Raw genomic sequence first — 17,571 nt, forward strand, 5'->3', positions numbered from 1 at the left:
TAATTATAAGCCTTCCATTTGATTCCCGAATGCTAATCAGATGATAGCATTGCATTGTAAGTCTAAATGAACACACAAATATCCATTAAAATATTGGACAACATACTGCAGACTCCAAGTTTCATTCATCACTTCAAGTCGTTTGAGAAAGGATCATCTGACATGGGGGCTGCTGAAGTATAATACTTGAATAACATATTGAGTTACTGTTACTAAGAGGATTGTGTTAAACTCAGTCAAAATGATAGTATCTAAAATCTTTTTTAAAAGGGTAAATGTGAGATGCATCATATTAAGAAAACTGAGTAAAAGTTAATACGAAAGGTAAAAATAATTGCCTCACTGAGCTAAGAATATTTTAAGGAGAACAAGGGTTTTTTTAACTCCAGAGGCTTTAAAATAAATATAATATACAAAGAAAATCAAGATTTAATTTGGTCCACTTTGGAAGCTGATAGGCATTTTTTAATGCATTAACTGCAATTAATGGAACTAATCAATTCCACCTTTCGTGGAAAGCTGGATGTACAACTTACTGGGGTGAGGCCTGTTAAAGTGGTGTGACATGAAATATGTCTCTTTTCAGTGAAATCATGTGATAAGAATACAAAAGCATAAGAATTACTGGATCAGACAAAAATCTACTAAGCCTGGAATCCTGTCTTTGAAAGAGGAGTTCTCAAAGCAACATCAGCATTCTCTGAAGCAGAGAAGGTGACAAAGGTAGAGCACACAAGGGCAGTGATACTACAAGCCATTTTCTGTTTTGTTGCTATACCTGACACTTTACTAGTCATGCTTTCCAGATCATTCATGAATGTATTTAACAGCACAGACTTAAGTACCTTGCTGGTAACCTGCTTCCACTGTGAAAACAGCATGCACTCATACCCTTTGTTTCCTAAGTCATAAACAGTTATTTACCCATTTAAGCATTTACCCTGGTCTCTCATGAAAGCATAGTTTCTTTATGAGCATTTGAACTGAAAGTGTTTGTATTAAATCTGGAAAACCAAGTGAAATATCTCAAATGAACCGACAATTTCATTAAAGAGCACACAAACCGAAAATGTGCTCTCGCAAAAAATCAGACCATTAAAGATGTGTAAGGTTGGATATTTGATCTATTAGGTTGCAGTGGAACAGTGACCTCTCATATATAGGCACTGTCCAGAAAGTAACAATTAACACAGTTAGATATAGAAGAAAAGACAGTGAGGCAAACATAAACAAAGAAGGAAAGAATCTTTGAGTCCTGAGAACTTCAAACACAGTCATCTATCTGAAATTCATGACCCAAGAACGTTAGACTAATGAACCGTGAGGGACACAAAATCAAACAACTTTTACCTAATCACAAATGAGCCTTACCTCTATAGAAAGAAGAAAAATGACAGCGAGAGAAAATTGTAAGGATATAGAGGAAGAATAATTGTTAAAGATATTATCTTAGACAGAATAAAGATATTTGTATTTCTCAAGACACCAAAAAAACAGCGTGTTACCATAGCCATGAAGGCACCAAGAGAAGGATGCTCTTCAATCACAACGAAGCAAAATCACAAACTGCGCCCAACTATGTAAGTACTACAAAATTATGTTCAGAGATATAACATCATAGGGTTTCATCTCAAGTTGAACTAACACTACAATCCAGTTATGTGTTGATACATGGCATTCACTGTAATTGTATAGCTATCCACAGCTTTTATTCAGCTCAGTATATTTTATCCTAGGCAGTATAAACTGTACTGAATCAAAATAAAAGGTCCGCATCTAACAACCAGGTGATCTACCATCTATGTGATATTATAACAGAAACAGCTTCTTAACAAAAGCAGTGGATCAATTCCTGCCCTCATCAGCTCAGCAAGGGAACATAAAATAGCTGCTATTTGACTTTCTTGCCTCAGGAATCCTGCCAAGTTGAGCACAACTGCTCACAGCAAGCAGTTGAAGTACATTCCACTAATTTGCACAAGATGCTAAGGTTTCATTGTCTGCTTTCCAGCAGCAGACAAAAACCTCTTACACCTCAATGTAACTTCGCCCAGTAAAAACAAGGTAGAATTTTTATAAACAAACCCATCTTAAAACTGTAAATATACAAATTCTTTTTCTCTATATCATGAATAGACCGGGCAAATTTACACAGCAGTTTTTAATAAACTTCATGAAAAAGGTACAGAAGAGGACAAACTATGCTGGCAAAAACAAGTCTAAAGACATCTAAAGTAATTGTTTCCCTGAAGTCCTCAAAAAACAGAGCTTTAAAAAAAGAGTACAGATGTACAGCACCACAGCAATTAAGGTAAAAATGGCAAATACAGTTATTCTGAAAAAAGTCACAGATACACAGATGAAAGGTGGCAATTGCATCTACAGACAGCTTAAAATAACAACTTCGACACACCATTCATTTCAGAAAGGGGCTAACTCATCTACATTCCAGATCTCATGTAACAACTTAAAGTAAAAACTTGTTAACTATTTAACTTCTCTGCAAAGAAAGGGTACGAAGGACAGTACCTATTATTAATATCAATTGATTGGCATCAACAAATTGCAGTTGAAATAAATTATTTTTACAAGCTAGTCAAAAAAACACTGAAGGTCTTCAAAAACCTAGGAGTTAACTTCAAGAGAGTTTATCACAGCAAAAATAATCCATTCTGTTCAAATTTATTGTGATTTTTTGCATCCTTTCATGAGTGGAACATGAAAGTAAGCTTTCAGAGGTCCAGTTGAAGACTTCAGCAAATACTACTTGATCACATCAAGACTGAAGAACATTTTTCAGCTTAAACTCACTTCACATAAATATGCTTCCTTTTCTTGAGCAAACAGTAACACTACATTTTAGAGAGAGATCTAAGAAGATGTAACTTCTGGTTTCTTTTCCTTTCAGTGTTTATATATGACTAACTACTCATCTACAGCCATCTTGGACTGAAACTTTGCAACTTCTGTACCTTGCTTCCTGATTTTGGGCTGCCTACTAATTTTTGATAGTATTCTAATAAAAGGAACCCTTCATACAAATATACTTTGAAAAAAAAAAAAAAAATCCTTTCTCTGAAGATTCAGATCCTTTCAGTCTGAAATGCAATAGAACTATGTAGATGTTGGATTCAGTGAACACACTAGTGAAGACTTCCACAGAAGTAGTAAAAATTTTTCCTCTTTTGTGTATCTGAAGATGAACTTTCCAACATTTTGAAGAAAAAATGAAATAGAAAATGTACAGCTAAGAAAACAGAAACATGGTGAGTTATGTGTTACTGCCAGAAGAGTATTAGTGATACTGTTCAATGAATGCCCAGCAGCGCAGCCTAATAAACCAAATGTGTTCACCGTACAAATATTTTGTTCTAATACATTTCTCAAGTGTTCCCACATTTCTATACAAACTCTATCAGAATCCCATAAATAGTGTTCAAACAGATATTTTAAAAAAACCATAAAATAAATGGAAGAAAATACTGTAACTAAAATAAACCCATATTTATTAGGCTACTACGATCATAATAAAAGTTCCCTTTTCCTCTTTTAATGTGCAGCTGATCAAATCTGTAACTCAACATACTCTATTGCTTCCACTCTTACAATAATGCTTGACCTTTCAATTCCAAAATGCCAGAATCTATACTGGCACTGAAACCACAGTTCATCTGGCTGACTGCAACAGCCTGTGCTTATCTCCTCTGGATGAGTCAGCAGACACACAACATTTGTTCAGCACACTACATGATTGTCGCGGTCCATTAAAATACTACTGCATATTGCACCAATGCAAAACGCAAGTAATAATGTTGAGTAGGAATAAGAAGCACAGTAGGTGCTGCAATATGAGCTGCGTAAATTTCTTGTGTTTCACCAGAAATCTTTAGCTCCAACACAAACTGTTTCAGTTATATTGCATGACATCTGCAGGTACAACTTCCTTCCCTAAAACAGACTAAGGTGCTTCAGCTACCGTGAGCAAAACCTCTCACCTGTAAGTTTTTCTGTAGAAAGTTTTCAGCTCTTTCAAGAACTTGTAATATAAGCTCTAAGCCAGAAAACTATCACATTTACTAATCCTTAAACTGCCAAGAACAGAAGTGTGGCAAAAAAAAAAAAAAAAATCATCACAGGTGGTCCAGCCTTTTTAATAAAGTTTTAACTACAATGAAAAATAGAAAATGCATACTACTAGGATATGAACTGATTGTATAACCTGAATACGAGGACTGACAATTCATCTTTCGCTACTCTGACCAATACTGACCTGAGCAATAAAAAATGAATGCAGTCGATCAGTACAGCTTTTGACATCAGATATCAGGGCCTCAGGGGATGCAGACCCAAAGCACAAGGAGTTTTCAGCAGCAAAGCCATAGCAGTAGCAATGTGTTCTACTGCCCCTTTTGGACATTACAGTCAAAAACAATCACCATAACATACCTTGAATTCACAGAACTTTAGAATGTATATCCTGTTTAGATCTCTATAATGAAGGCTAGAAATAAATCACTTCAATCAGTTCAACATATGCATCTGAACACATACTGCATTTCATTTGTCCTTCCACCACTCAAGCACTCAATATCATACACTATAGTGCTAAAGGCAAATCTCTTCTGTTTTCAGAAAGTTTTTTTAATCCCTTCAAAATAAATTTTCAATGCATATTATTAAACATCCCAAAAAAGACTTCTTATGGCCCTGTATTTAGGCAGACTTTGTCCTTTAATTAAAAAGAAAAGATAACCCATCTACAGCTACTTTGATATGCACTATTGCAAAAATCCGTAATAACTTTAAACTATGTCTGAATATTTTTCAATTAAAAACTGCCTGCATTAGTTTGAATAATTCCCTAAACACTACAGACTATTTGTACAGTTCTTTCTCTTCTTCAGTGTTGCAGAACTGGGAATACTTTCCGCCCTTTACATCACACAGGAATTGTCTGCGAAAATTAATTGCTGCATTTAGTTTAAGCTCATTTGGGGGAGGACACTAATGCTTTCAAGTATTTATTACGGAAACGTGTTTAGTTTCTTGTATTATTTGAGACATCTAACTGAAGGTTTTCATTTGTAAAAGTGCCATGAGTCAGGCAATGACATATTAGAAGTTTTATGTGCTGTCCTTTGCTCCTAGAGATTTAAACAGCTACTTCCCTAATTTTGGCAACTAGAAGGCATCTGATCTACACTCCAAAAGCATATAAACAATATATCAAATAAAGCACTAAAGTCCTTGTTAACTTTTTTCACTGCATCCCAGTTACTGAAGTGATTATTTTCTGTGGGAAATATTAAGTTCAGATTACTAGTATCTTTTTTAAAGTGAAAAAGTTATTTCCTGACATGGAAAAGATGAATGATGACTTACAGGAATGACATGCATTATTCCTTATTTCACTTTTTCCTATTCTAATCAAAGAATATGGAATAGGCTCCCATAAAAGAAAACTATGTTCAAAAGCTCACTGACTCTTCCACTCTTTTCAGCATCCATTAGGACTTGGCCTTTCTCTTCATTAATCCTACACTCTTCTACAGTTGCAATTTTTACTTTCATATGGCATATATGTCTTCGTATTTTTAAGCGATTTTCCAGATGCTCTGTGTGTTCCAACTCCAAAAATACAGCCCTTCCTTCATCCATCTTCCAAGTTTTACTTGTCAAATAACACCTTTACATCTTTACTACTCCACACCCATGTAAACTTTGCACCATTCCTAGTCACATAACTCGTATCTTCTTACATCTAAGCTTTTGACAAGTCCTGTTGACACCTAATGACATCCTCAGACTTCCTCTACATTTGAGTCACATAATTGTGTTCTCCCATTCTTATAATTAAAAAAAATAAATCATGTAAAGAGTCAGAGCAGTCTTGGCAAGCATAATTCTGCAGGACTTTGAAAAAGCAATTACTCTATTTCCAGTGGACATTTTCATGGCACTCTACATAAAGCAAAAGGCTTATTAACATTGACCTGTTGCTTAACTAGTAATATGGATGAAAGAGGTTGTTACAAAATATAGAGGGCAACAGAAAAAGTAAGTAAAAGGCATAATATGCCTATATACATCTGAGAAAGGAATCAAGAAAAAGGAAATTTTCCTTGTATGGACTCTCACCTGTGCTGGGTCAAAATCTAACTGGGAGAATACTACCCTGGGTATTTTCATTCACAAAAGAATGACGGTAATTTTCATTGGTTTTTTTGTTACCTGATAAGACAACTTCAACTAGGTCTCCCTCTTGGATATCTGCAGCTGATTTCACCAACTGGAGAATGTTTTCAGAGGTAGGGTCATGGCGGAAGAGCAAGATTTTGTCGTACATTCCATAGAAACCACATTCGGGAAACTGCAAATACAAACCCATGAGAATTTACTATGCTATAAAACACATAACTGTAAAATACAGAACTGTAAAACACAATTAATGTATAATGAAATTTTGAGGGCAGACTGGACCACTTCTCAGACTGGTACCAAATAGGATATATCTTTTTACACCTATGAAAATACTTATCACTGTATTCTGAAAATGTTTTTTCCCCCAAGCAAGTAAGCTCATTTGCCTTTTTCTTCCTGTGAACAATGCAGTATCCACTAGGAAATGAGACAGAAGTAAATGTGTCCCTCAGCCACTGCTGGTAACTTTTTCTCACACAAGTTCCTGAGTAAAATCATTTAATTAGACCTGGAGCAGGTGTTTGGACCAGATGTCCTTTGGAGCGCCCTTCTAGTCTATATTATATTATTCCATGATTCTATCATCTCTCCCCAGATGTCTGCCCAAAAGACGCTTTGAGGCCAAAAGAAATATATTTCAGCTCTGCCTAAGATGCAATGCCTAAATGATAACTCAATATGAAGTATCTATTTTTTGAGACTGAAGATACCAGGCACACAAAACAATGCTTCAAAACAATGTTTGAAAACTTAATCATAATCATTTGTTTCAATGCAGAGAAATTGGAGCTTCAAAATCAGATTAAATCCTGTTTAAACTAAAGGTTTTTTAAAACTCTGAGGTTATAAAATGGAGATTATTATCTAGATAAGTTCTTTTCCTTCTTTTTTTTTTTTTGTTTTCTGCAGCACAAAAATTAGCATTTTTTTTCATGCTCTCAGCCCAAAGAACTAAGATGTTGTTCTGAAAACACAACCAAGAAACCCTTTCTCTGTTACAAAAGAATCCACTCAACTTTACATCAATGCACTACTCCGTGTTTTAGCAACATGCAATGAAAAAAACACAGTGACAAGTAGAGCTGGAGAAATAAACCGGTATGTTTTGAGGTTATACACAAACACAGTGCCATTCCTAAGAATGTTTTTTTATAGAGGCAGTGAAACATTATTCTTCAAAATGGGAACTACTGATCCTTTTCAAAAACTGCAAGGTTTTTCTCATTTCACTGGATTTCAGAAATACCACAGGCATTTCCCTCTAAATTCATTATGATTTAAATTGTTTGCTCTCTTTATATTCCCATTCCATTTGCTCTTTTCAAATAGTTCTACTTTTTCTACCTAAAAAAAGTTATTTGCAATATTACACATACTACGTATGTATGTAGAAATATGTGTATTGTGAGGTATAATTTAGTACATTATGCAGAAAAAAGTAAATTCAATTGCAGCATTTTTTGATAACTTATATACAAGAAGTATCTTCTGTTTGAATTAGTTTTCCCCAGATACACTACTCGCACGTCAAAACAGTCATTTTGATGGGGCGATTCTTCAAACATTTTACAAGGACCAACTGTTGCAACAGTGACAAAAATTCCCTCAGCAAAGCTTATCCCTGCCTACAATAATGCTGATACACACAGACCAAAGTAAACAAAAAGCAGCCACGATGCTTGGTACTACACCACCATGAAGAGCATTCAGTTTTGCTAAACACGAGAGAAAATAGGGAAACCATGGTATTGGAGCTAAATTCCCCAATACTAATAAAAGGCCTAATAATAATATATTAATAAGGCCTAATAAAATACTAATGATAGCTGCTTAAAGTGCAGTTAAATGGTCATTATAATTGCCATAATGAGGAAATGCAGCACATCTGTAAGAATCAGGAGTGGAAGACTTCTTACATGGGGTTCAGACACAGGATGTATTTCTGGCTGCTTAACAAGTCATCAGTAGTCATTAAGACATCGCAGCTGTCCATAAACACCTTGCTTGCCTACTCCAAGTGAGAAGTAGAATGAATCACTTTAATGGCCTTTCAGTGTGGTTCAGTCAAAGGTGCATTAGTTTATAAGTGAAACCAGATAAATGACCTTTACAGCATAATAACTTGCTTAACTGCCACACTTTAGCTGTGTATTTCAAATGTGTCCTGCCTCCCTCCACTTAGAAACAAAAATATCAGTTTTCTAACATGATCACTTACCAGCAATTCTAGGTTCCAGATTTAAAATTTAGCAAAATTTCTAAATCAACACAAGTCTATCCCCAGTCTTGATGTTATTTGTTACCCTCCTGTTTTGGTTTAAGAAAATTTAAAGGGAAACACTCTAAAATGAGTTCTCCCCCCTTGTTTTAACTAATCCCTTTCCACCAATAAGGAGAAACAAAATACAAGTAGATATAAGTGAAAAAATAAATCTACTAACAAGTGAAACTGCAACAGGCAAAAAATAAAAGTAAATAACCATTAGATAGAAAATCACTTAATATCATGAACTCCCCCAGAACAAAGAGAACCCCAAAAAGGCTCTTTTCAAGATGGCACCTGCCACGGGCAACCACTGTGGGGAGAGAAAGGGAAAATGGCATCAGACCCTGCCCCTGAGATGGCATCTTTGCAGGCGATCACACGGTCTGGGAGACGAAGGGAAGAGATGGTGGCAAACCCTCGGGAGGGCAGGAGCTTATGGAGCGGTTCTAGTGGCAGATGAGAAGTGCTGGCGCTTGTGGAGTCAGCACCACTGCCTGCCAGACTGACGATGTTGGTGCTGACGTTCTCCCACTGCGGGTGTGCTGTGGGGGGAGAAACCGGTGTGTCAGCACTGACACGGGGTGACCGGGCCCCAGCGACCGGCTGGCTTTGCAAAGTTCGCTCCAAAACGGTTTTTGATTGCAAAGTGCAGTTTTTCCGAGTGGCTACTATTGGAAGCCCAGAAAAAAAAAAACCCAAACAAACAAAAAAACCACAACCACCCAAAGCAACCCCCTCCAAAGTCAACCCTTCACCTTCAGCAAAGGCTACAAGGCAAGAGAGACTCCATCCTTCCTGGCTCCAACTTGAAAATGGACCTTGGCAACACCCCATTTCCCCGCTTCTGTTTTCCAGCTGCCGGGTCCTAAAAAGTCAGTAACAATTTTTGGGCACAGATCGATATGGAATACAATAACATTTTGGGTTACCTACAACACTTCCAGTGTAGAGAGAAGAAATATTGGACAGTACACTTGGTCTGAGAATGAAAGGCTCAGTGCAACTGAAGAAAGTTCAACATTTGGCTCACTATAGACACTAGAGTTTGGAAAAGCTGATATAATTTCTTTAATAAAATCACTTAGGAAAAAATATCGTATGAAAATACAAATAAGAAGGAATGCAATTACTATTGAAGAAACTATCCAACATGCAATGTGAATCCCTTTAAGGCTTTATTTCTATTTTCCACATTCTTTGCTACTTAAGGACAATTTATTAGAGATGTGTAAGACCATTAGGAAGATACATCATTATTAGGTAAATCCTCCATAAACACAAAGGTTCTTTAGCCTGGACGCATTTCATGTCTGAGACACAAGCGTAATCAATTACAGTCTTGTATGTACTTAAAGACTGGTGCCAATAGGAACAGAATAATCCTTTTCTCCTCTGCACAGAACATTACGGATTAGCAGATCTGAAATACAGGAAGGGATAAAATACAGGGAATTGGACTGAAGACAAAGAAAGCTTTGTACAGCTAAGAAATTTTTTTAAATTCTTATCTGTCATCTTAAGAGTATCTATTACTGGAGAGCTTTTTTTAAAGGTTTTCAAACAAACATATTATACAAATGTCAGGAACTTGACAGCTGATCTTTCTGTTTTGGATAGAAGATTAAAGTAGGTAACATCACATGACATGAAAAATTTCCTATCTAGTACAAATGGATACAGTTTTGATCAACAGTATGGCTAAATGTGTACTGCTATTTTTTTATTTTATTTATTTATTACCTACTGTAAGTCTGTCTGTCCACAAGCAAAGTTAAATCTTGCATGTGGCTATCCAGAGTGATATTAGGCCAAAAAAAGTGCTGAACTTGGCATGACTGTTCTCAATAAAACGGTTATATCTTACAGAGGACGGTCTGTACTATACATCCACAAGTTCCACTCATTAATTTATGAAATCAAAGGAATTCATAAAATAGTTTGGGTTTTTTTTAGTTAAAACAAACTATCCTAAGAAAATGAACAAGTATTCTATTTTCTACAAGGGCAGTTAATATTGTCCAGCCTTGCTATGTAGATCCCATTTGTTATTATGTTTATGACCCTGCAACAGCCTTACAGTGGAAGCCTGGTGCTGTTCCCTAACTGTATTACTGTCAAGCAGTAATGTACTGTAATGTACTACCAGAGGGATATTAGAGGACACTGTCAGAAAACTGCTACACCAGTTATACCATGTATAAACAACTACTAGTCCTAGAACAAACCATTGCCTAATCTGTAACATGCTCTTCTGCAGAAATGTAAATACAATACACTGTTTTTCCTCATATTGACAGTTGCATTTAAAAAAAAAATTATTTGCTCCTATGAAGAAACAAAATTCTGGCAGTAAGTAAACTGGTTATTTACCACACTTAAAACTTCAAGGAAGATCCAGTCTGTGTGTCCTGTAGAGCTGCATTTATAAAGCAGACAGATGTAAGTTTGCAGGGTAAAGTTTTTAGAGGAAAATAGCATTCGCATAGACAAGTAATTATGTCACAATACAGCCAAAATAATTTCAGCCAGCCTGATGAGGAAAACTTGTAATTTAGAGATCATCTCCATTTAAAAATCAGCATTCAGGGATAGCAGATGGGGACTGCTATCTAGCTATCTGCTATCTAGCAAGATGTTTCTGGATCAAACTGCAAGTTATTTTTTTACTTTTCCACTTTAAGGTGAAAAATTAAACATTCTATTAAGAAGAGTATTCATTACTGTGGCTTAGAGTGATTACAAATGTATTCTGAATACAACCCATTTACTACTGGATAGTAGTGATTTAAATTTGTTAGCTTTTAAGCTATTAATAGTTACTGAATGTAGATGCAGCAATCATTCACAGACTGTGAATACTACTTTAGTACTACTTTAATCAATTACATCTCCACAAGAAGTAAAATGCATGTCAAAAGGTGTGATTACCCTAAAATTTTCTTCTAAGAATTTCAACAACAAAAACCTAAATGTTAGTTTTCAGTATTCCCACTCTTGCCTTCCCAACGTTTGTCTCATATTATGCCAATAATTTTTCTTTACATGTACTGTAATACAACCACAATAAAAGCATATTATTTAGGAAAAGCATAGCAGACTTTTATTCCAAACACTGAGCATTAAAAAAATGCTGTCTAAACATTCATATAGAACATGTCAATATTGTAGCAGCTTTTATGGTAAAAAGAGGAAGTGCTACTAGCATTCGAAGTCAGCTGTAATAAGCACACTGAAACTGTGTGCTTCTTTCATTATCTAAAAATAATACATCACAATTGTCTACCCATAAAACCTTAAAGAAATAAAAAATAAAATTAATTTTTCCGATGAAAAAGACTGCTGATCAGGATCTCAAGTAATAATTTGTCATTGCCCAGCTTGTGGGCACTTTGGCAGCAGATTGTCCATAAAACACAGGGTAAAAGGAGCCTCAGCACTTATCTTCCTCAGCAGATACAAAACAGAAGCAAGCATTGAAGTGTTTTTACCCTTAGCAACTGTAAACATCTCAAGAAAATCCACCAAAATATTTCACCAATAACCAAAAAGAAGCAAAATGATTATGCAAATTGTGGATTTTCATTTAAAAAGCCTTCAAGTGATACTACAAAAAAAATTGCAAAGTCAAATTACAATAACTAGAACTTCTATTTATAAGTATTCGATAATTCATTTAATCCACTACCCATTGCATCAGTCAGTAATTTCAATGGCATTGGTCCCTCCACATGCAAATACAAGCTGAACTATGTACATCCTTAACTGTGCGGTTATTAACAGTTGTTCTCAAAACAAGGATCAAAGAGAAGCTGACAAAAGAAAAGATTTGTTATATTTAAGATTCTATTTATTGTGACAGTCAAGCGGTTTAATTATTAGAGAATGGAACTTTACAAGACCTGATCTTTCTAAATACTAACATATCTCCAAATTGAATTGTGAAGCTTTCAAAACTTAATTAATAATAAAAAACCATATACACAATCATCTGAACGGACAACCTACTCAGCCTCCTTCTTTTCTGGTAAACCACAATTTAGAATGGAAATTAACTTCAAAGAAAGATAAGACTGTCTAAGGTGAAACAACTCTTCACCAGTTTGGTTTAATAATTATGTATTTGGAAGATTAGCACAGTAGATATGTCAAATGAAAACCAGATGAGAAATAAATTCCTTCCACATGAAGAACTTAACTTGAAAGAACTGGAAAACATGTACTCCAAACAATGATGATGGTTTCATTGCAATTAGTAATGTAGTCCAATAGTCAAAAAAGTCTGCTGCTGTGATAATTTTGCAAAAATACTTCTTTCAACATAATAAAATTTTAACATACAGGTAGACAGATTCTCATTGCTAAGAGTGGAAAAGAAAGAAAAAGTCATCTTCCTGTTTCTGTCTTTTTGTATGTTACTACAATTTTGCACATCTCCTGTAAGGGTTAGTTTCTGTTGCTTTATTCTAGGAAGGGATGAAAGGTGTTTTTTTAATTTTTTCAGTCATCATTGAACTTTTCCTTAAAATTAAATTTGCCTTTTTTAGTGATGACTTCTTTTTTCTTCTAGATTAGTCAGATTTTTAGAAGCCCTTAGTGATTACCATAACAGCACCTGCAACAAGAACCTTGATAAAACCTAGAAGTCTTTTACAGCACAAAGATATTGATCCAGCACACATAAGGACTGTAGGCTAGACAGCATCTTCAGAACATGTGGAGATGCTGAGTCACACTGAATGATTGTTAACTTAACTTGCTAAAGCACAAGTAACCTTGACCTAACCTAAACAAGACTGTTGACCTGACCCTAACGTGATACAACTGCTTTGGTACAAAGATATAAATGTGCAAAACTTTTGAGACAATCACAATAACCAAACTGAAACCTTTTTCTTTTATATTCTTAAAATAACAGTGCATTTTGTTTTTAGAAGCCAGAATTACCTTTCTCTACAGAGGTCAGAACACAGCAAAATTATGACACTGAAGAGCCAACGTTTCATCAAGAGGACTGCCTAAATTTTCACTTAGTTGTGGCAATCATTATTAACTCACTTGCAAAACTCAAGGGATTTTTAGAAGGCTCTATTTTCCAAGCACAAAGCTATCATGAAAACTTTAGTCTTATGCATAAAGAAAATACCACAAGACTTCATGGGTTTTTTTGTAAGAAACATCCATAAGTATTCAAAGACTTCCTTCACATATACATTACTGCAGTTACTACAAAATAACACAAACTCTGAGTTTAAATAGAAGTTTACACTATGGCTATATAGAACATATGTAGCAACATCTGGGTACAAACAGGAGGTGGAGCTTGCTCCAGCAGTGGTGGCATCTCCATCCAGGATGTCACATTCTGTGCCCGAGACATCTCAGAAATGGTGACTCACCCTAGACCTTTCCTTTGCATTTGCACTTGCTAGGCAGACAAACGGCAAGGATAGGCAATAAACTATGTCCTTTCCTTTCTTTCCTTCTTTTTTATTTTTCCCAGGTAGTCTTCAGTTATACAGTAAGGAAAAGGGTCAGAAAATATAACGAGTAGTACCGATCAACTTGATGCTGCCTATGTTGCTGTACTACCCAAGACAGGCTCAGGTCAAGCCCATTTGTCACAGGTTCAGAAAAACAGACAAATGATAGATGAAAAAATATCTTGATTTAGAAAGGCAAAGGGGCAACTGAAGAAATCTTGAAAAGCGAGGAAGAGATGACCAGACCGAAGAAAATACAGTTAGAAGAGAGGCACGGGAAAGACCTTGATTGTCTCATGACCCTTGAGGACAGCAGCCAAGAACCAGATTTACAAGGGTTAAAGTGGTGAATGGGAACAGCAATATAGGTCTTTGCTCCTTTTTTGGCTTTGCATTCCTAGAAAAGTCTTGGAAAGTTTGCTTTCAATCTAACTGCTAAGTGAAACAGACAAGTTACTAAGAATACAGCAGCTATACCAGCCAGGAGCCATTCTCTGGATCCACAGCTAAGTGGCACAGAAATGGCTCACTGCCACATAGATGACCTCTTTCCCCAGAAGCAGGGAGATGACATTCCCACTCCTTATTTTAAACACTCTCTTACACATGCTAGGACCCAAACTGCCCGGGCATCATCTGAAAGAATGTGATTTGGCACAGTTCAAACTGTAACAGGAAGCATGCAGTTAAACAACTGAAAAGTTTATGTGATTTTGGCCAATGCTTGAGCCTCTATTCTCATTTTGGTTTATTTCTATTTTAGATATAACCCCAGAGAACTATCACCATTTGGTACATTCCTAACATCCAGTTAAGCTTAATGCTTTACTGCAGGCAGTGTAATTCCTTATTTACACTATTCATTATTCCTTTTACCTTTTTACTACAACACTTGATGTATGTACATGTTCTATAAAGGACTTGATGCCTGAAGAATGGAAGTTAGTAAGCAGTTTCCTAATAGGCCATCAGAAAGCAGCAAACTTATTGACTGCTTTATGATGTAAACAATAGTTTAGATAACAAATACGTACATACAAATATTTCACTAATTCTGTTTGCAGCGGTGATCTGCTGCAGAAATCAGCTTCCTTCATCTCTCTCAGATTAGGAACAGAGTATGTTGCCCACACACACTGACTTGGACTGGCTGTGGAACAATGAAGATCCACAGAGTTAAAACACAGCTGAGCTCCTTCACAGAACTATCCATGAAAACGAAAAAAATATGGCCATGGTGAAAGATAGAAATATGGCCATTTTGGAGACAGCCTGAACTCTGAACAACCTACTCATGAGCCTTTTTCAATACAGGTTGTTTCCTGTGGCCATTCAGGGCAGGAGTTGTTTCCTTTGTATTTCTTTAAACAAATAGGTTCTCTTGCTACCTATGCCTCCTGCCACTGTATGTCAGTTCACCTTTTGTCACTCAAACTGCTCACTGCCAAAAATACTGACTATATACCACATTACTCATGCTACTTCCATGCAGACTGAAGAACTCCCAGTTCAGGGCAAGCAGCCCTGGGTCTTCTCTCCCTGTTCCTGAATTGAGTCCGGCAAGTGGTTGCTGGCTGGGGTCAATCCACCACAGCAATTAAACACGAAAATCTAAAATAATAACACTTTTCTCTCAAACAAAGAGAGAGCATAATTAGTGTAACTCTTTGTTCTATCACAAGACACCAATACAGCTATCTCCATTTCCATAAAAAAAACTGGATTTATTTTTCATTGAAACTTCTATGGAAGTACTTTACTCTGAATTACTATATGCAATGGGTTACGAAAAATATGTTGATTATATGCTGGAAGTTGATTTTCCTTAATACTGTGCAAAGACCACCTTAATTTATAAGAGCTTTTGTCTCTCAAATATAATGTATCTTCTCCAAGACTAATCTTTTTTACTATTATTCCTTCAGCATTTTGTGAATATTCTATTACAGCTTCCAATGCAATGAAGACAATGCAGAGACAAGAACATGTAAAGAAAGAATAAGTTCAATAACTCAGAAATTGAGAAAGACTCAAAATAATTTTGTCACACAAAAATTCTGTAAGTTAATGTGCCATGCAAATCAAAGCACACTTGTATAGCTGACTGCTCTAACATGTAGATTAAGAGGTTAATTCAATAGAAACATTTAGAAAAGTAATAATAATTAAATCACAACAAGAGTCAGAAGATAAACTGGTTTTTGCATCCTGTTGGTGACAAAAATATCACATCTACCACATCTGCACATGCTGCATTATTTCCCTGAAAATTTTCACAGGCAGAAGCACTGAGGGGGAGCACTAACAGTTACTGTCTTCTCGGTTGTTTCATGCTGAGAGTTTGAGATCTACGCTGATCCATTAATGCCACATTTCTCTAAGACAACGGGGGACCTCAGCAGAAAGGCTCCCACAGTTCCTGTACATGTTCTCTGTGCAGCTCAACATTGTCCACCCCAGCGCAGAATTATGGAGCTTCCTGTGAAATGTTTAGGAGAACGTGACAACAAGTGCCAGATTGTTGACAGGCATCCATTTACGTAGATACTTCATGAACAGATTGCATTTCTCACCAAGGAGGTTGAGAAATGGAGCAGAAACTTTCATGCCCTTCAGCAAACAGGCAGAAAAAGGATGATGAATCACTAACAAAATCAAGATTTTTTTCTAGTTCCTTTAACATAAAAACATCTAAAGAGCCCCTTGCTCACAAGTATTGACTGCTTCTGAAGCTGTAGTCTTACTAGTTCTATGCCATATACTACATCTGGGAAAACAGATCTCTAATTTAATAAAGATGAAAGGAAACAAATTCAAGAGCCAATTCCATACACTACTATTAAAAAAACCAAAACACAAACAAAGCCCCAAACACCCCATTTCTGTGAGAGTGTCCCACCAGATGCATTTCAGCATCATTGATGCACTACATCAATTCAGGAGACACAGTCACCAGTCACGTACCTCACTCAATAGACTACACAGATGTAGAACAAGTGTCTTTGATCTTTTCACAGACTGCACAACACAAACTGCTTACATGCAGTCAAAGCTTCTGTTTTTGAGATAAGAGATCTAGAAAGATCTAACAAAGGTAAGAGACCTACAGATCACTCTCACTTCCTTATACCTCTGCTCTACTTTCAAAATCAACTTCATTTCCTTCAAGACAGATGCCAGTCTACATAATTGCTTAAAAATAATTTTTGTTTTGCACAGAAACAGAAAATAACATCTCTGATCAAGAGTACTAGTGTAAATAAGGTATTCTCAAGTATATAGTTTACTCCTGAAAAAGCAGAATTCCCTCACATTTCAAGTAAAATATTAAGAGAAAAAAATTAATTACTCTTTCATCCACTCCCAATATTAAATCTATATTCTTAGAGTATTAGGAAATACACTAAGAGTCATTTGAAAAATACTTATAAAGGGCTCTCTCATACTGAATTTGATAGAAACATGAATGTTTAACAATCATACTGGTTCTGGTTTTAGTACTAATAATTAGTTTGCTCTTTAGTCAGTTTTCAGTTTTACTTCCATTTATTACTAGCTAGAACACCACCAAGTAACAGGATTACTGGGCTCCCTAATTCTGCAAGAAATATAATCAGGAGGGAA

At 35.9% G+C, this 17,571-nt stretch overlaps 1 protein-coding gene across 4 annotated transcripts in view; it reads right to left on the bottom strand.

The window, feature by feature from the left end:
• PRKD1 (protein kinase D1) overlaps positions 1-17,571 on the bottom strand; it is a 119,967-nt gene that overhangs the window by 51,162 nt on the left and 51,234 nt on the right. For 3 of the 4 annotated variants that reach the window (XM_042047324.1, XM_042047323.1, XM_042047325.1), the window contains exon 2: positions 6,232-6,370. The exons of the other annotated variant lie outside the window; for it this stretch is intronic. In XM_042047324.1, coding sequence (XP_041903258.1) covers positions 6,232-6,370 — 139 coding nt within the window. The remainder of the gene's footprint in view (positions 1-6,231; positions 6,371-17,571) is intronic. 4 annotated transcript variants of the gene reach the window in all.

Source organism: Corvus kubaryi, unplaced genomic scaffold, assembly GCF_017639235.1.
Source record: "Corvus kubaryi isolate FWS band 111438036 unplaced genomic scaffold, C.kubaryi_AGA036_p1.0 66, whole genome shotgun sequence".
Taxonomy (NCBI): Eukaryota; Metazoa; Chordata; class Aves; order Passeriformes; family Corvidae; genus Corvus; species Corvus kubaryi.